General features: G+C 45.5%; 1 protein-coding gene across 1 annotated transcript in view; it reads right to left on the bottom strand.

Moving 5' to 3' along the window:
- Positions 1–85: 85 nt before the first annotated feature.
- The window catches only part of STAB2 (stabilin 2), a gene marked incomplete at its 5' end in the record, with an annotated part of 80,567 nt that continues 60,500 nt past the window's right edge, over positions 86–20,152 (bottom strand). The window contains 23 exon segments of the mRNA XM_084205466.1: positions 86–204; positions 783–902; positions 1,917–2,045; positions 2,736–2,843; positions 3,683–3,841; positions 4,606–4,725; positions 5,685–5,791; positions 6,022–6,187; positions 6,890–7,023; positions 8,326–8,467; positions 9,454–9,647; positions 10,284–10,391; positions 10,746–10,850; positions 12,631–12,780; positions 13,734–13,857; positions 14,798–14,854; positions 15,930–16,076; positions 17,322–17,411; positions 17,496–17,672; positions 18,349–18,408; positions 18,722–18,847; positions 19,226–19,372; positions 19,459–19,542. Of these exon segments, the coding sequence (XP_084061592.1) occupies positions 154–204; positions 783–902; positions 1,917–2,045; positions 2,736–2,843; positions 3,683–3,841; positions 4,606–4,725; positions 5,685–5,791; positions 6,022–6,187; positions 6,890–7,023; positions 8,326–8,467; positions 9,454–9,647; positions 10,284–10,391; positions 10,746–10,850; positions 12,631–12,780; positions 13,734–13,857; positions 14,798–14,854; positions 15,930–16,076; positions 17,322–17,411; positions 17,496–17,672; positions 18,349–18,408; positions 18,722–18,847; positions 19,226–19,372; positions 19,459–19,542 (2,805 nt within the window). The 3' untranslated portion in view covers positions 86–153.

The raw sequence follows: 20,152 nt of genomic DNA, 5'->3' as shown, positions 1-20,152 counted from the left end.
TGGTATTTCTGTAAGCTATATAGAAGGCATCTTAAACAAACTGCTCTTTTGATTTTTAGTTTGTAAAAAGATTTTATTCCCTGTAGGTGCTCTTTTTTTTGACAGTAAGTGTAAATAATATGTTTATTAGATGACTAATGCCAAATTCAGTTTCTAATTCTGATCATAAGGACCACTCATCACAAGCTGTTGGTCATCTGAATCCTATAAAATAGAATAAAAAGAAAATCAGACTTGAACACTGCATTAAGAAACAAGAGTAACATTTTGGCAAATTTGTCCATACATATGGCAGAGTTGGCACCTGACATTTCTTACCAGCCAAGTCCTTTTACTGGATGCAAAATGGTGCATTTTGATTTTACCCTCTGCCTGTACATGAGGGTGCAATCCTTCTTTCCCTGAATTCCCAGCCCCTTCCCTGCTGGGTTTCACATTCTTTGGAGTGCTAGTGTGGCTCTCAGCTGCATTTGTAGCAAGCAGATATGAAGACTAAATTAGAATGCTTTTTAAGTTTTTATGGATGTGTCACTGTCATCCACTCTCATTTGAAGTCCAGTTTAATTCAGCTCTCTTTGAAGATGGCCTTGAGATGCAGCTTTTGACCACAGCTTCAACTTTCCTACAGGTGAGGCAACCCAGTTTCAAGTAAAGGGGAGACAGGAAAGCCAGAAACTCAAATGCTGGTTTCTGTTCCAACTAGACATTTTTCTTTTATAAAGTCATTCCCTCTTACCATTATATTAGTAGTGTCTCAATCTCAAATCAAAATGAATACTTACTGAGAAAAGATCATAAGTAGGTTCTGGTGAAGTCAGTGTTGAAGAACTTTCATATGAGGGGTTGGTGATATTTGAAGGCTGTGCCTTGTCCAATGGTGTTGTGTCAGTGTCATCTTTGGACTACACAAAAGCACACAAACTTGCTTAAATTTCATCCTCTTCCCCCAGTGCATTAAGTAGGGCACTTGAGCCTCTCTACCAGCTGGTGCACTGTTGTGATTCAACTGGCTTTATTGTCTAAATCTGTCTCTGGGCATGAACTGTGGGTTTGGTTGTTGTTTTATCTCAGGTCACTTAACACTGATACCTCTTTTCCTCTCCCTTCTTATTTTTAAGCCTCAGCAAAAAATGAGAGAGGAAGTGTGGCCCTGAAATGGTGCTTGGGGTAGAAAGTACTTGGTTAGTCCTGAGGGTTCTCTTTGAAACTATTTAAAAATCTAAGTGTTTCCTCTGGCTCTTGGCTACTGGATTTTGTTTCTACAAGATGATTCACGTTACATGCAGAGACTAGAACAGGGAAGGGACTTTGTTCACTTCTAGGTAGACTGACTTTCAGGTTATGTTCTTGAATATTTTGTAACATTTTTTTCCTCATCTCTGTAGCTTAGTTGTTGCTGACTGGTTTTTCATCTATCTGTTGCTATCAAAATTAGGTAAGAGAAATCAAATATGAAAGTGCATCATTATAAAAACCTGCACTTTTCAATCCTACAGGCATTTCAGTTTGTCTGTTGGATCTGGCCTTTTTCCTATGAAATGTTTCAACCTCCAGAGCAACAAAATTGGTAGTAATGGAGAACAGGTGCCCTTCAATGGTTGTAATTCCTCACTTCCCTAAGGCTGAGCTTTGTGGGGAGGCAAGGGCTTCTGCACTGCTGTGGTGCAGTTAAATCAGCTTTGGGCCAGGCCTTGGTGTTGGAAGTGTCTGTGTGAGCAGAGGTTTGGGTGGAGGGGTCTGGGGCAAATGTGAACCCGTGTCCAAGGCAAAGCATGTGAACCCTCCCCCATTTCTCTGTGTCTCAGTCGGAGCAGCTCAACTGTCTAGCTTAACCAAATGTATGGAAAAACTGAAAGTTAGGAATTTGAGAAGTGCAGTTGTCCCCCCCCACCTTCATGCTCCCACCTTCCACCTACCTTGAAGTGCTGGAAGCTGATGTTTTTCTTCCTGAACCTGAGGTAAGAATATCCAATCAGAGCCACAATTCCAGTCACTAGACAGATGCCAAAGAATATTCCTGTCCCAGTAGTGGCATGGAGAGGAGCCTGGAAGCAAGGGAAGAGGGTGAGTGAGCTCTGGGGGGGCACTGGTCAGCTTACAGCACCCAAGCACATGCAGTCCTTTTCAGATATGCTCTGGTCCTGAGCTGTTCTTGTGCTTGGGTTTCCTGGTAGGTGTTCCCTAGAGACATTTGAATGTGGCCCTTTGATAGAATCACAGAAAAGTCTATGTGGAAATGTTTTGAAAATAGATATCTTTTGCCTGCATGAATTCCTGCAAGTTCTCCCAGTTACCCAGCTCTCTCCTTGGTCCACAAGGTGTAGTGATTGGCTTGGCAGTGCTGGGGGAAATAGTTGGATTCCATAATCTATTTTCAAAACATTGTTTTGGATAGGAGTGAATGTCAAGGCAAGAGTAAACAAGGTTGCCTTAAAAGCTTGAAAGCGGAAGAACTAAAATGGAGCTTTTAAAATCTCAGTTACGTATATGGGCTCCATTATTTTACATACAAATTTATAATTGTGGGAAGAAATTGTTCAGACAAATTTTTGTTATCACTGGTACTTTGTTTTTAACTTCTAATTCTCTTTGAAAGTAACCTTTTAAGATGAAAGCTGCATATATGTCAGGGAAACTGGGAATATATGAATGTCAGCAATGAGTTTAGGGTAAAATAAGACAGTTGCTTCTCACCACCCCAAAAACCTGAATCACTTACTCACTGATGCACTTACAGGTTCTGATGGAGCCTTTAAAGGCTCTGAAATAATGTGGATTATCCCGTTGGAAGCAATTATATCCCACTCAATAATAGCACTTCTGTCCACGTACCGGATCTTGCTCTGCCAGAAAAGAAGCAATGAAAGCTGAGCTTTGACCCTTCTCTCTTTGGTACTGAAATTGGCATTAAGATGGTTTTCCCACCTCAGCTGCTGAGAGCTCAGTTCACCAGAGAGAAACAACGTGTGGAAAAAAAAACATGGAAAGTTACTCTGCTGCCTCCCTGGACATCAGCCTGGGATGGGTCCTGGCTGGTCACAGTTCTCCTGTGCATGGAGTAGCCATCATCATCATCACCTGCATGTTGCCTTCATGTTGCTCTGTCCTTTTTTTTTTTCTTTCTAACTGAAGGTTTTTGTGATCTTTGTGAAGTTACAAAGCTCTGCCTGGAAGTGCAGTCATTCCTGAGTGCCAGGCAGCCACTTGCACTGCAGAGGAAGCCACTTGCCACTCGAGTTTGCTGGCTGTGAGCAAGGCTCTGTTGATGTCTCCTGCCTCTCCCAGAAAGTTACCAAGAAACTTTACAAATGCCAACATCTTTTTTTAATGATAAGCTGCTGCTTTCATCTCTTTACCTATTACACAACCATCTCCCATAATCCTACCAAGCTGAGAGGAGAGCAAAATGAAGCCCATATCCCCATTTTTCCATTCCTGAAAGCCACTTCAACAGCTTCCTTTGAGGTTTCCAGGTAAGAAGATGTCCATTTGCAAGCTGGAAAATTTGCAGTTTGCCAGCTGCTATCCTGCAGTCTCTGGAGAGGAAAGAGTCTTCTGAACTCAGTCTCATTGCTGCCCACTCTAACCTTATCAAAACGCCCTCCAGATCAGTGTGTCTCACCTGATTACAGGGTATAAGAGGAGGAAGAGCATGAAGATGGGAAATGTATTACAGAGGTACCTGGTCAGCTGTGGGCACTTGATGTTCCTGGCCCCCCGTGCTTGTAACGAGGAGTTTTTTCCCTAGACGAGTGAGAAGGGTGGTTCCATTGGTCAAGTCCTCATAAAACATGATATTGGCAGTAGATAAATGATACTCAATGTCTCTCCCAGAAAGGGTCTGCAAATGAGGGCAAAATACAAGGAGTGTTAATGGATCTTACTAATCCTTTGTATTTTCTAATAAGCTGTGTGCCTGTGACCTTTTCCCCCTCTGGTATTAATGCTGCAGCAAGTGCAGCAGCATGAGAGGTTATCGGGAAATCTGCATGGGAACAGTGGGACATTCTGTCCCTGCTGGCCTCTGATGGCAGGACCTTAATTCCAGCAGGACAAAGGATTTTACTCCTCTGTAGGATGACCTGAAGTGATGAGACTCAGAGATATTCCAAACAGCTTGAAGATGTGAACCAATGAATAAACCCTTATGAATTGTTTGAAACAGTGTTTGATTGAAAGAAGGAAAGAAAGGATAAAAAGGGGAAAGCATAGAAATGAAGTCAGGAATGGATGTCTTTAATGTATTTGTAGGAAATACCAAAGCTGTATGCTGCTTTCTTCAAATAACTGTGCTCCATGCTAATGAGCCAGAACAGACTTCATCTCAGGCAGACTCCTTTGTACCAGGGTAACTAAAATCCCTGATGGAAAAGTCTCTGTAGTGACTTGAACACTCAATAACCTCCCCTAACCATGGAAGGCAAATGGAAACTATAAATTCATGTCTTTTGCAAGCACAGTTTAAATTCTCTAGGGTTAAGCAGAAGTCACATCATACTGAGATTCTTTTTCTAAGCTTAAATTTCAATGGGATGCAGAAACCCATGATAGCTGTTTAAGAAGTGTTATTAGAACAAGGAAGGAAAAAAAGAGAAAAACCCTGACCTCATTTTCCTTTAACCCACTGTCGTTGGGAGCAAAGAGGGTGGCCTGCACTGACAGGTCTGTGAGGTACTGCAGGAACTCTCTCCCCTTCCTGGAGGTGTTGGAGTAAGCCATGATGTCCTAAGTAGAAAGAAAATCCAGCTTTAGGAGACAGCAATTGTGCACTCCTGTGTGGAGAGCAGAAAAGATGACACTGTACAAATGACAACAAAGGAACTCTGTTATTAGCTGTGAAGCAGCTCTGGAGTGACTTTCCAAAGGAAGTTTGTATTCAAAACCCAGCTTCAGCTGCTAATTTGATGAGTACATGAGTTGCAGGTGTTGGGCCTCTGTGGTCTTTGAGCCTGCTGATAAATACAGTGCCTTTCTGAGTAGCGACGAGACAAGAACTCTTAACATTTTGTCTTTTCCCAGTAGCAATTCAATGAAATTCCAAAGCACAGTGCCACTTGTGATGCTTAAAAAGTTGTGCAGAGAGTCTCCTTTAAGCTAAAGCTGCACCAGGCTTTTAATTCCAACTGAATTGTAGAACCCAGAAACCACTTTGCAGCAAGTAGTTAAAAAAGTAATAACTAAATTCTGGTTTGGATTTAGACCAGATAGGTGCAGATTTAGACCCCTCTGCCTTACTTCACTGCTGTGTTTGGTGGGTGGGGGATTCACATTCTCTGAACCTGAGAGAAGCAGAGAAGAGAATGATCAAAACAATTCTTATCTCATTTGCTGCTCCTGTTGTTTTGTGAATAAGTGGAATGTGTTGAAAGATTATTTACCTGAATGAATTTGGTAATTGGATTCTGGCATGAGTGTTTTGTTTTCTTCACCAATCTCTGCAAGCTGTGTCCTGATGGTTGGTCAGGAGACAGGTGCAAGATTTTGTTGAGCTCTTGTTCAGTTTCAATTTAGATATAGTGTAATATACTATAATAAAGTAATTAATTAGCCTTCTAAATCAATGGACTCAGATGCATCATTCTTCCCAGACAATGGGGTTGCCTGATTTACTATGGGTGGGCTAGCAAAGGATACAACACTCAGGGCCTGCTTTGCTCCACTCCTGCCCCAGCCTTTGTTCCTACCGAGAGGAAGTTTGTCAGCCTTGGGAATGACATCAGCACTTGCAGCAAGTTCCCACTACAGGAGATGCCATCCCCCACGTAGCCTGGCTTGCAGGTGCAGTTCACTTCTGAAAGATGCAAGCAGAGAGAGCTGCATGGGCAAACATCCTTTCCAAGAAAGCTTTAGGCTGCCCTGTGCCTGAAAAACTACTTGTAAGCAGCAGGTTAGGTTTTCTTAAAGTTAAAAAAGAGGCAGAGTCTTGCAGTGTTATCCACCAGCCTGTGGCTGATGGAAGGAGCCAAAATCTGGGCTGCTGCTCTCATTTTCACAGAGGGATGAGGCAAAGGCCCCTCTTACCTTTCTCCCTGTAGCAGAAAACATCCCAGGTTTCGCTCAGGTTGACTCTTCTCCCATAGTCCACGATGCCGACGTACCCGGAGCCGCAGTTTGGGGAGGAGAAGGCGGTGGGGTAGCCCACCCTCTCACCATCCAGCCAGCCAGCAGAGCACAGGTGGTACCTCGCCTGCAGTCAGCACAGCCAGAAGGGAAAACTCAGGGGAAAAGCTGGGTGGTGAGGCTGGGGAACTGCACTTGGAATGAGCTGAGCCCCCGGGGCACTCAGGCAGCACCTGCCCTGCCAGAACTGGTCCAGCCTCACATTTTGCTAAAGGTGCCTCTAAACAGTCAGTGTCTTTCCTCCTTCCAGAGTTGGAAGGAGCCAGAAAGAGACAGTCAGTCTGACCCACTCTTCTAAAGCTAGTTTTGCAAATGCAGGTTGGGATGCTCATCACACTGACATCAGCCATGTGTTGTGTCTAACGTGCTCAAGGGAGGCAATATGGAAATGGGACTGTTAACAGCATTTGAGAAAAATGGAGACTTACTTTAAAGACTTAAATTAAGCATAAATCTGAAGTGCACATTTCTTTAAGAAGTGTTATTAATTAAAATCCCCTTGAAAATACTCTGAAAGTCTGACTGCCCCTCACCCCAGCATCACTAGAAACAAGAACCTGGCAAATGATTTCAGTGCTGTGCGAGCATGCATGAAACCAATAAAAAGTCTGAAAATTGCTCCCAGCCAAACATACCCTGGGGCATGGGCAAAGGAAAGGAGGGAAAATGCTGCTTATTAGCACAGAGCAGCCCCCTTGCTCCTCCCTCTCCATTGACTCTGTGTCTCTGTACTGTTTGGGGATGTCCTCCCTGTAAGAGGCCTCCTCACCTTCTGTGCATACAGCAGCTGCTCGTAGGTGGCCATGGTGGCTGACTCATTGGCACAGGCCTCCCTGGCCTGCTGGTAGGTCATTCTGTACTGCCCCAGGGGGGCCCGCAGGTGGAACACCCCCACCGTGGTGTCTGCAAAGAGAGACAAGGACCAGCTCCTCCTGAAGGGCCTGCCATGGTGCTCAGGCAGCTGTGCCGTACAAACACCCCTGGATTTTGTGAATTGTCATTACAGCAGATTGATCCCTCAGGGGTAGTGTTCCTACCTGGGCTGCTCTCACACATGGCTTCATGATAAATTCATGTTCACATGTAATTGTTATAAACATAATTCTTATAACCATTTATTGCTGGCTTGGGGCTATATACAAATTACGAACGGGATGGGACTGCTAGGAACAAGTTTTGAGCTGTTTTATTTTTTAGCATCAGTCTCATTAGATGGTTATGACAATGGGAAGATTACATCAGCTCACATCTCAGGCAGCAGGCTAAGAATTTAATGTTACAACTTATTTTAAAAGTTTTTTGACCAATCACAAAAGCACATTGGCAGTAGTTCCATCCAACCACTATAAGCACATGTACCTTTGGTTAAAGCAATGCTTGCTTATTTCAAATACAATCCCTACTTGTAAACACAATGTAAACACTCCTATAAACACAATGCACAGAGCTCCATTATTAAGCTTACAACTTCCTAATATCTCGCTAGATAAACTTTTCTGCAGCTTAGAGAGGTATTCTAGACAAGCATTAGTACACAGACCATTGTTCTATTTGTCCTTACTTTTCTACTTCTTACATAATTTTTCTGCTGACCAATCTTAGGGCTACTGCTTAGCTCTAATCACAGCTCTGCTGTCTCTGAGGACTGCCTTTTGCAGATTTCCCAAAACCCTCTGATTTTAAGGATTCCCACGATGTTGCAACTGTAATCTCACTGTTTCGTGGGGACATTAAGTAGAGGCCTGAGTGAGCTTGCAGCTCCTGGTCACTGGCCTCAGGGCACAGGGCTGGTGGTGTGCAGGGGGTGTCCTCCTTGTCAGAGACATATTTCCTGAAAAATACCTTTGCTAGGATATTTCTCCTGAGAAGCTGAGAGGCCTCAGAAATGAAATGTAAACAATAATTATCTGCTGCTGTGGAACGTGGCAGGTGCATCTCTGATTGGTCTCATGTGGTTGTTTTTACTTGATGACCAATCACAGATCCAACTGTGTCAGGACTCTGGTCAGTCACAAGGTTTTATTATCATTCTTTGCTAACTTTCTGATGTCTCCTTTCTCTTTCTTTAGTAAAGCTTTAGTGTATCATTTTTAAAAAATATAATATAACATAATAAATTAATAAATCAGCCTTCTGAAACATGGAGTCAAGATTCTCACGTCTTCCCTCCTCCTGGGGACCCTCAAACACCCCACAGGTGCTCACCTTGGAAGTGCAGGTCGGCGCAGGCGGCATCGGGGTGGCACTGCCCGTTGTCCTGCAGGCAGCGGTCCAGGGGCAGCTGCATCACGGAGCAGTTCAGCCCATCGCCAATGAAGCTGGGTTTGCACTCACACTTACGTCTGCCCTGCTCAGGGAGAGAAGGAAAAAGGCTGAGACAAGCATTTGACTGACGTCACACTGGTGTTGCAGGCAGCATTCTGAACTGCTGGGGAAATTTCACTTGATATAAGCAGGAATGGACAAACAGAAAAGTTGCTACTAGGAAGTAAGCCAAATATTTACACATGTACTTGGGTGCTTTGTTGAATTAACACCAAAGCATAGTTTCGTCCACAAAGTTAATAACATGCACTGGAGGGCTATATTACACGTGATTTACAAAAACTGATGGCAAACATATCAAAATTATCTTTAAATGTCTGGGCATGGAAGCAAGCATGGAATTTAACAGCCCACTGGTAGTAATAAATTAGAGCTATAAACCAAGCAGGAATTGGTGACATCCAGGGGTTGCCATGGTTGACAGCTGGAATGGATTATCAGCAAGACTTGTCTAGATCAGGAAGGCAGCTCAGGCAAGACACCAAAATAGAATGGAGAAGTGATCCTACAAGCACCAGGACAAATGCTGGATCAAATCACCTGCATGGGTTTTCCCTAACCACACTGACTACGTGGATCATGGAATTTGGATAATGCAGCTGCAGAGCTTTTCAAGTCAAGTTCAAGCCATCAACAAGTGACACTATTCTCCCAGCTGTCCCTTTGTTTGGCTTCCAAAATGTATTTAATTTTAATCCAAGAAATTTGTGTTGCAAAGAAGGATAGACAGTTAGGGAGGGCTAAGATTGGGACAGAAAGACTACATATGCAAAACATCCCAGCTTCTGTGTTACCCCATTCCCCAGAGCAAAGATGTTAAAATGTTTCTCAGCCTTCAGCTGAGGCATACCAAACCGATGTGGAAAGTAGGTTGGAGCTAAGTAAAGGTTGTTTTGGAAAACAGAGATTTAGAGAGGTACAGGGTGTGATCCAGCCAGAGGAGACTTCTGCTGGCGCCAGGGAGAAACTCCTCAGACTTCCCTGCTGGGAATCTGGAATTCAACTTACAGGTCCTGTGACAATGCAGATGGCATGCTCGTGGCAGCCTCCGTTGAACCCATCAGCACAAGGGTTTATTGGAAGGCAGGTAAAGCCATCTCCCTTGTAGCCCTTCTGGCAGCTACAGAAGACTTTCACCCCGTGCTGCATGCATTCGGCCGCCTTGTGACACCCACCATTGTTCTGTTTGCAAAGTTCTGCAGCTGCAGGGGAAAAAAAAACCACATGAGTAAAGTCTGCTTTTAAAGAGGATGTTCTTCATAAAGAACCATCACTAGTCCTTTCACGCTAAAAATACTAGAATGCTTGTTAGGAAAAAACCCCACAACTTTTTCCATTTCCTGAGGCATTACTGAATTTCTGTAAGTCTATCCCTTAGGGCTCTGACAGCCTTTTCAGGATGTTCTTGATTCAGGAGACTTGGTACCAACCCTCAGATTTCTGGCCAGATTGACTTTGGAAGATGTAAGACACCTGTCTGACAAAGAAGAACTGTTTCTGTAGCAGTGCTACCAGGGAACTGCCTTGCCTCTGGGCATAAAAAATAAATCATAGGATCATTTTTGTTGGAAAAGCCCTTTGATATCTTTGTGTCCCGCTGTAAGTCCTCTGAGGGAAACCCTGCTGTCTTCAAAACTTGACTGAAGTGCACTTGCTGCTCATACTCCTGCTTGGTAAAGTCTGGAGACGTGATTTAGAAAAACCTGAACTCCCTATATCCTAAATTTGTTTCACCCACTGCTAAGTGCAAGTTTTTAGGGTGGGCAGTAGCTGCATTGCTGTGTGTGTGCAAGAGGGAAGAACCTGCCCTGTGGCCCTGAGTGGGGGTGGGAGCTCACCTGTGCACGTGATCCCGTCCCCGTCGTACAGGGGCTTGCACTGGCACGTGTTGTTCTCCGTGCAGATGGCGTTGGCCGAGCAGCTCGGGGAGCACACTGGTGGCAGAGCTGCAGGGAAGGCAGGGCAGCTGGAATCAAACAGCTCTGGCAACACAACGCCCTCCTTTCATGCAGAAGGAGAACCCTTAGTACCAGTCTGGCTAACTGGAAAATTTGTAAGAATTTTATTTTTTGACTGCCACAGCCCAAAGCCTCTCCACAGGGGAGGTAGGAACTCATATTGCCATATCACAAAAGAGGAGAAAGTAGGGTGAAGGGATTTTTCCTCAGTCCAGAGCAGAGTCCCTAAGTGCTCCTGACATTTATTAACCCTTTCTGTCTTATCTATAGAAACCTTCTGTTAAACTGCAAGTAGTTTCAACCCACAGCTCCATGGACAGACTGGTGAGAGCAGGCAGAGACCTAGCTTGGTTTCACACAGCCGGCCAGTCCATCCTGTTTCACAGAAACATCGTCCTGTCCCTGAGTATCCTTCATCGCACTGCCCGTTGTTCTTGCATTCACAAGCTGGAAAAGAAACACAGAGATCACGTGCAGAGAGGGAAAGTCTTTCTCTAGAGAAACATCATCATGTCAGTTTAGATACAGTACTGCCTAGAAATAATTTAGATGAATCTACCTTCATGGTATTTCACCATGAAGCCAGTCAAGCAGAGGACTAGACTTTCCAGAGTGGTTGAGCAATTGTCATCCTTGGAGGTTTTCAAGTCCTGACAGGAAAAGTCCTGAACAACATGAGCTCAGAACTGACCCTGTTTTGAGAAGGAGTTGGGCTAGAGACCTTCTGAAACCCCTTCCAATCAGAGTTAACCTGTAGTCCTGTGATTATATAATTGCTATTTGTTCAATGTGCCTCTGAAAATGAAAACTAGTATATTGCAGTGGAGTAGAAAACTGCATGGAGAACTGTGGCAGGAAAAAGTTAACAGCTGAACTAGAGACCCAGACAAATCAGTCCTAATGAACAGCAGCTGTTAATTGTGGGGAGGCCAGAGAAAAACAAGGTGTGTTGAAGGACAGTGCTTTGCTGCTCTGTGGGAGGTCCAGCCGAGTAAGGAAGCCAGATATGAGGTTAGTAAGCTTTTCTATAAAACGGAGACAAGTTACCTGGAATTTCTTTTTTAGGATTTCAGGTATTTTCATGGCTAAAAGCTTTTGGTTTCCTTCAGTTCCTTTTACAGGTGAGGCTTTGCTGCTTCTGCCCTCTGACCTGAGGTGTGATAGTTTGTTTAATCTATAGGTGATGTTTTTTCCTCTCCTCTTTGGGCCCTGCAATAACTTATGTGCTGAATCCTTCCTAAAGAATGATTCATGGCTCTCTGTTTTACAATGTTATGCTGCAGCATAATATTGACCATCCTTTATGGTATTATCCTTCTTCTTGAAACATTGTTGTTGTTTAGAGAAGAAAATTACGTGGGATTTGGGGAACTGATTTTTTGCATACCTGCTCTGCTGAAAAGGAGTTTCACTTGCTGGCTTTTTTCAGTTCATTTAATCAGTTAATTTTTGTCTGATTTAAATCTAGATCAACAGCAAGGGCCTTTTTTCTCTTTAATTTCATAATCTGATTTCAAGGTAATGGCTCATACGTTTATGCTATGGTGTGCTATGAAGTGGATGAATTGTAGGTAGTTATAATACTGAGAATCTGTGTCCAAGCCTGTTGCCTTGCCTATAACCTCCCATTTTATGTGCCTCAGGTGCATCACAGGCACACAGGGTTAGGATGGAAGCATTACTGTTGTAGCTTCTTTTATGAAAGGCTTTATGTCAGGAAAACATTTAAGTTTAAAGGGAGAAATTGCTTGTGCTCCCAGTTAGTTTACATTTGAAGCCACAGAGAGGTGGATTTTGTGAGCAGTTGCTTGCCTGTCCCTCTTCACAAACAGCCCTCACTTTGGTTACCTTTTTCCTCTCTGTGGAAGCAGCACCTGGCCTCAGCCTCCTGCATTCCTTGAGGAGCCACGTTACCAAAATCCTCTCTTGAGCTTTATGGGGACAGAGGAGAAAGCTGTGCTCTAGCTAAAACCAGTTGTTGCTGGAGGCCCTGCTTCTGTTCTCTCACTGATGCACTGTGTAAGAGTAGGAGGACCTGTGCAGACACAGCCCTGCACCTCTGCATGCCCTCTTCTCCTCCTCCCTTCCGAGACCTTGTGCCGTGCCCTGATGCGAGGAGGCACTCAGGAAAAATATGGGTGTTAAGAGGGAAGCTTTCCTTGGCTTACTCAAACTCCTGGCTGACAGAACAGTTTAGGCTTGGTGTGGGGGGGGAGCTCAGACATACGCCTGCAGGTGAAGCCGTATCTGCCCGGCAGGCACAGCTCGCACGCGGTCCCGTTGAAGCCGCCGCTGCAGCGGCACTCTCCTGTCCCCGTGTAGCCGTCATCACAGGAGCCGTGGCCATTGCATGGGGTCTCTGGGCCCCCTGGGCAAGCTGAAAGGTTGGAAAGGAAAAGCGGTTCTTTAGCTCAGGCGTGTGTTTGTTCGTTGTCGCTGTCGGTTCTCTAGCATTCTGTAAAAATCATCGAGCGGGGAGTGCCTGTGAATGCGTCTTTCCTGAGGTGTGTAAAAGGGGCTGTGGCACTTAGGACTACTGTGAGCCCTGTTCTCTAAATTCCCTGATACACTTCCACAGCTCCTATCAGAAAGGTGCTGAGGATCCTTCCAGCCCTGACTTGTGGATGCTGTTATCTGGCTGCTTGCTCGTTCAGACCCATCTGTGAGTGGCACTTCCCAAATCGAGCCTTTCTTGAGTGTCTCTGTGGGTCTCTGTGCTGTCAGGGTGACCCCAAAAGCCCCACATGCATGTCCCTCTGTGAAACTGGGACAGAGCAAGCTGGCAGGGCTGTGTGTGGCTGGACCTCTCTGCCAGCAGAGGTCCTGACCTGGATTGTGACCCCGTGCGCCGTGGTGGGAGCCCCAGCTACAGGGCTGGCAGGTGAAGGAGAACAGTCTGGAAGTGTCTGCTAACAAACTGCTGGGATGGAGCCTCCCAAATCATCTCCACCTGTTCAGAACTAGGACTTCTGAGCTTACTCTGCCAATGAGTGCACTTGCCTGTGGCTGAGCAATTATGCACTGGTTCTCAGGTGTGTGCTGCTGTTGCTGTGGGAACCTGAGCCTCTGTTTAAAGACTTTACTCTCTGTAGCCCTCACCTGCTATCACTGTGGAGTTTAAAACTTGCTCTAAATGTGAGGAGATAACCTGAACTGAAGAAGTACTTAACACCTTGTGCTCTTCAGCTCTTGCAGCCAAATTCCCTTATTTTGCAGCTGCTCTCTCCTCGTGCCCCTTATCCCAATTCTCCCGGTTCTGCCTGCTGGGTGCTACACAGCTCTCCTGGGGAAGGGGAGGGCACAGGATGGCCGGGTGGGTGGGAATCCTACCTTGGCAGTCTGGCCCGAAGTAGCCCTTGCAGCACTTGGCTATGTGGATGACCATGGAGCAGTTCCTGCGGCACCCATCCCTCCGCAGCCCGTAGGACTCGTAGGTGCACCACTGGATTCCTTCCTGCAGGTCACGAGTGGCAGCACAGGGAGAGGAGGGGAACAGCAGAATGAGTGCTGCTGCGTGGAGTTTGGCTTTTTCCTCTTTAAATTGGAATTTCTGATGTAACACTGAATCAAAATGTGATGTGTGAAGAGACCCCCACGCTCTCTGATTCCTGACATGCTAAGCAGCATTCCTGAGAGTGCAGGGGCTGCTCTGGAGTCAGCTGAAGCACTTTTACACCAGGTAGTGTGAGACCAAAAAGCATCCCCCACCAGCACCCACGTGTTTGAGCAGGGACAGCTTTGTCACTTGTTACAGATGGATAATGAGATGACTGGCTCTCACAATTAAAAGATAACTATTGTGTGAACATTAAGAAAAGCTTTAGTGATGTATAGTTATGTTATTGTGGTTTAGAGGTCCTCTGTTCTTCCCACAGTTCCCTTTCCCCCTGTATTGTTGCCATCAGACAGCCAGGGCTGTCCAGGACAGGCTGCACATGTGTCCCTTACCTGGGGCAGCTGGGGATGGAAAAGCTCAGGGGTGCTCAGGGGGTGCAGCATGGCAACCCCTGACCTCCAATCCAGTTACAAGCAAGCAGTCTCCAGTGAGAAATGGCAGAGAAGAGCTGACTGATGACTTTGGGAGGGGTCAGGGCTGGCTGATGCAGCCCCAGGGGTAGAAAAGACTGAGCATCCATCTTAAAGAGGAGCTAGCCATGTGGTATCCATGAGGGCAGTTCCCAGCACTGCAAATTATTCCTTATATAGCCCTTTTGTTGTATTTTTAGCAAGATTTAATAAACATTTTTAAATTTTCAGCGAGCAGTTGTTTCTCACAACTTACTAGTGTGGTAGCGCTCTTTTAATTTATTCTAAGAAACTTTTTCTGGTTTGCTGTTGTGAAGTATAGAGAAAAGCATGTTATTTTGCTTATATGTGAGATTTGAATGTTTTACCTTTGGTTTTGTCCCTGGAGGGCATTTAGAGTTACTGAAACAGCTAACACAATGCCCCTGGAAAAGAGAAAAACAAAGTATATTAAAATAATGGCTGCAAAAGGCTATTTGACTCAGACAAAGGTCTGTTTTATGAGAGCAGAAAAGGTAAAGCTTATTGCACTTAAAAAAATAATAGAAAACTGTGGAGGAGCAAGAGAGGAGAGTGACAACAAAATAGTTGCAATAGTTTAATGCCACAAAAATGCACGAAAATAGTTTTGATACTGGAATATAAGTTCAGGAAGAGAAAACTGGTCTGGGTTTAAAGAAGAAGGGAAGAGATGATGAATATTCTTCAAACAAGTATTGATGTTATCTGTGTTAGACCTGGATGTCTAATTTAGACTACAGAAGAATGTTTGCTTCTCAGGAACTGCTTATGAAATTGAAGGAAATGGTATCTGTTTAATTTCATTTAATGACATCATAAACAAAAGGCAACTTGAGCAGATGGGATATACAGGGTTGTTGGTTTCATAATTAAAATACATGTTCTGAGAAGCTTCTTTAAAGACTGACTACCTATTTTTTCATACTTTCAAATTAAACTGAAGTAAACTTGGTCTTGAAACTGTTTGAAGGTGACTTTCAAAATTTCCTATTTGTGGGACCCATCAAAACTTCCTCCACACTAACAGTGCCTGTTCAGGTGTGTTAAAAACAAGAAATGTCAGAGACAGAGTAGGCAGTTCTCTACCTTGTGTCCTTCATGCCCTGTGCTGCTGGAGTAGCAATGCTGTTCTTTTTCAATAGGGAACTTTGTAAATGACGTCTCTACAGACAAATCTATAGTGTGAACTAGATGCTAATTTAAGAGCACGACAGAAAGATTTGTCCTGTCTCGAGTTTTTGCTTGCAAGTTTTTTATGGTCTTCAGTGGAACCACTTGTCCTGTGTGCTGCTGTGAGTGGATACAGGATTTGTGTTGTGCTCCTGTGAGGCACTGTGCTGCACTTCTGAATCCCTGCCTGCAGCAGGGGGGCTTTCCTGCCAGGAGTGCCGGAGCTGCAGGGATGTTACCCCAGTGAAGGAGCACACTGGAGCCTGGGCTGTGTGTCTGTCAGGCTGGGGGACCCAGGGGGGCACTGACCATGATCTCCGTGGTGAGGAAGCTGTCGCAGCGGCCCCCCAGGCTGGGCTCTGCCAGCAGGCAGTTGATCCCGTAGGCGATGCCCCCGTCGAACTCCAGCTGCCGCTGCACCACCTTACACTGCCCGTCGTTCAGGAAGAGGGAGCCCTGGAGAAGGAGTGGGGAGAGAGGGACAGGGCGAGTCATGAGCTGCTCCTCCTCCTCCTCCTCCTTGGGGTCCTGCTCTCTGTAGGAATGCTCTCAGGGCAGGGTGGAATGTCAAACTACCCTGTCAGTAAAATTGATGGCTATAGGGGCTCAAACCCGGTGTTTGAGCAGATGTGTGTCTGGAGTACTGTGTCCAGCTCTGGAGTTCCCAGCATAGGAAGGATGTGGACCTGTTGGAGTAAGTCCAGAGGAGGGTCGTGACGATAACTCAGAGGGCTGGAGCACCCCTCCTATGAAGATGGGCTGAGAGAGTTGGGTCTGTTCAGCTGGGAGAAGAGAAGGATTCAGGGAGACCTTTCCAGTCCCTAAGTGGGGATATGTGAGAATTGGAAAATTATTTTTAGCAGGGGCATGTAATGATAAGACAGTGGATAATGGCTTTAAACTGAAAGAAGGTGGGTTTAGACTAGATTTGGGGAGGAAATTCTTTACTGTGAGGTTGGTGGGGCACTGGAAGAAGTTGCCCAGAGAGCTGTGGATGCCCCATCCCTGGCAGTGTTCATGGCCAGATTGAATGGGACTTGGAGCAACCTGGTGTAGTGTAAGGTGTCACTGTTCATAACGGGGGGGGGGGGGGGGGGGGGTTGGAACAAGATAACCTTCAAGGTTCCTTCCAACCCAAATCGTTCTATGATATCTTTCTTTTCTGAAGAGGATACAATGTACCAGTCCTATGTTCGCAGGTTTGTCTTATGTGTATTTGGACTTAGATACTGGTCAGGTGTGATCTGATACATTTGCAAAGAAAAGTGTGACATTGTTCTGGTTTGTCAGGCTATGTGTGTGCCTGCAGCCTTAGCTTGGAAGTGCTTACACACCAGAGTTTGCATGCAGATGCTGCATTCATGGGGTTCAAAACCAGGCTGATCTTAGTGATTTTGCACTAAGAAAACTTCTACTATTGTAGAAGTCAAAGTGTGCTGGTATTTCAGTTTCAAGGTGACTGAGAGCTGTTTTGAACAAATAGCATTTTACAACAGAGCAAACGGCAGCTCCAGAAAGTCCTGCAAACCAGACAATTTGCAGAATCTGTTGCTGTGGTTCTTGGCATGTAGCAGTGATGACCAATGAAGTTTTGGTGCCACTGACCCTGCCTGGGGGCTGTGCAGAGGCAGAGTTTGGGCTGCAGGAGCTGATCCTGCAGCAGGAGGGAGGAATAAACGCGCCAGCTGAGCGAGCACTTACGATCTCCCCGTTATCCCCACAGCTCACGCTGAGGTTGGAGCCCTGCAGGGTCTTCAGGGAGGTGGAGGTGGGGAGCTGGTAGGCCAGCACCTGAGGAAGAAAAAGGGAGCTGCATATGTCTGGGCTTGCAGTGTGTTTTGCCTGTGGCAACACTCCCAAAAGGCAAGGGCTTACTGCAGCGTCACGGACAATGTGGAATTTGAGGTACTGCACCAGCTTGTTGGTGTTGGACTTCTTGAAGAGGAAGTCCTGCTGCTCCTGGGGCAGCCCACGGATGGCTGTGTCAGTGGGCCAGAAGAGTGTGACTGGTTTGTGAATGGGATCATTGATCAGCCCGAGCAGGTTGTTTTTCTGCAACACAGCAACAATTGGAGCAGACGATTAATGCTCTGTCCAAAGTGACACTGACCCTGTGGGGTGAATGTCAGGTGGAACTGGGGTGTGGTGCTCTGGGGGCTGCCTGGTCACCAGCCTGCAAACACCTTGATTTTAAAAAGCAGATGTGTGAGTTGAACTTGATATACAGTAGGACAGAGCTGAGTGAGGAAGGGAAAGGTGGCTGTGGGTCTGCTTCACATCCCCAGGCTCTGAGGGAGTGTGACTGGTGGTGGGCAGGGTTGTTGTGTGCTGCATGGTGAGCCCTTTGGCTCTCCTGAACAAAGTCCTGCCAGTGATGACATGTTCTCTTGTGGAAGGATAGAAGGTAAGAAAATAGTGCAGAAGGCAATCTCACCCCTGAGGAGCTGCAGCTGTACCAATCACCAAAGATTAGGAACAGTCCTGCCCTTAACAAGCCACAGCTGTGGCCAATTAGAAGAGTGCTATAAAAGAGTGGCTTGGCTGGGTGAGGAGAGAGTTGGAGTTGTTGGTTGTGAAGGAGTCAGTGCTGTGAGGAGCTGCCCATGACAAATCACCGAGAAGGTATGGGAGCTTTGAAATAAGATGATAACATTTGCTCTGTGTGTTTTTGTCTTTAAAAAATAATTTACAGCCTTTCCCCAATGGCTCCTGTCTCTTGCGTCCTTACCTCTAGCAAAGTGTTGAACAAAATGTACCCATGCTTGGCTGCAACCATTTTAAGACTTTCCTACAAAGAAAGAAAAGTGAGTAATTTACCTAAGAAATACATTATTTGGATATTAAAAAATCAGGTAAGAGCTTGCTTTTCCCTGTAAGTCACTTTTTGTTATAAAATCAAAGCTGCTGTAAAAACCCTCTGCAGAAATCCTCTTATACTGTCTTTACTTGATCTGTAATTCTGGTGAATTTGAAATATAATGTTTAATTTATTTGTTTGTATAAGTTCTTTTTAGTGTCACTTTTTTTTTGTTGACTTCTATGATTTATATATCTGACAGTAACTGTGGAAAAGCCCCTGGGTTGGCAGTGGTGATACATACCTTCTTGAGGGGGAAATCCTGCATCTGTGAAGGGACCAGGATTTGGTTTATGACATGGATCACACCATTTGTGCCAACAGTATCACTGTGTACAATTTCAGCTTTGTTGTTCAAAACCAGCGAGTTCTGGAAAGGCAACAAAAACATTTTTTTCTGTGAAACCTTGTGGGAAGGTGAGGCTGATGCCGAATTGCTTTGATATCATGAGCCCAGACCACCTTTTCTTTGCAGCAAACAGTACTTTCAGCTTTATTAAATTGCCCTTTGCATTTTCAAACTCTCCTCATGCTCGTAAAGCCAGAGTCTGAGGATAAAATAGCTTGTGTCAAAGTAGAACTCGACTCTTGGAATACCAAACAAGTGCTGAACAGGCAATCTTAACTGAAAGTAATTTATTCATTTCTGTGCATCAGAGGAGGAAAGGGAACCACTGAAGTTTTTAAAAAGGTGAATGAGAGTGGACTGTTTTTCTGTTCTGTTCCCTGTCTCTCCATGTTTGGTTACCTGGGAGTAGCTGATGTGTATGAGGTCACCCTGGAGAGAGGTGATGTTGGTGATGGCTGTCAGGTCCTTGTACAGCAGGTTGGCGCAAGCCACCACGTGGTACCGGAGCACTTGAGCCATCACTCCTTTGGCAGTCCAGTCCCTGACCTGCAGTGGGGAATGGAGGGGCTGAGAAGCAGCTGGGCAAGGCTTCTGAAGAGAGCAGCTCGTTTGTACTGAGCCCTTTCACTCACTCGTGGGTCGCTGTTGAGAATGTCTGTGCGAGGGACAAACAGGGTGAAAGGACCAGGGCCTGAGAGGTCTCTGATGGACAAGGCCTGCCAAGGGGAAGAGGAAAAAGCAGCAATGAGTTAATGCACATGATGCCCCACAGTGACAGGCTCTGCCCTGTGGAGGGCAAGGTGGTGCCTGCAGCTCCACTGCTGCCACATGTTGAGTTCCCCTCCCTGCAACACAAGGGTGACAGGAATTCCTCGTGTGGGCTTTGACTCCTAGCCTGGTCTGTCACCTTTGCTCAGAGGTAATAAATAGAACATTTTGTCTTATAGCCATGTCTTTATCTCCTCTGCAACAATAAACAGGAGACGAGGGAATTAAATTAATTACTCTTGGGAGTACAAATGGACCTGGACTATTGCAGGCACTTTGCAATGACCACTGATAAGCTGTGCTGGGGTTACTTTATAATGCTTGTATCCCTAATTTAGAGGGATTGAGAGGTCTCTTAAAGCAAGAGGAAGCCACCTAAACTGAAACTGCATTATAGGTCTTTAGGTTAGCAGGCTGTGCTGCCCTGAGGCAGAGATTAAACAGAGAATTGCTGTTGCCTGTCTCCAAAAATCAGTGAGAGCTGGCTGCACACTGGCTGTTTTGCAAGACACAGAGCACCCTGTGACATTTCAGGGAGGAAACAGAAATTGTTGCCAT

Source organism: Fringilla coelebs, assembly GCF_963513975.1.
Source record: "Fringilla coelebs genome assembly, chromosome: 5".
NCBI classification, from domain to species: domain Eukaryota; kingdom Metazoa; phylum Chordata; class Aves; order Passeriformes; family Fringillidae; genus Fringilla; species Fringilla coelebs.
Note: the sequence above shows the minus strand (reverse complement) of the source record. Positions and strands in the feature narration are given on the sequence as shown.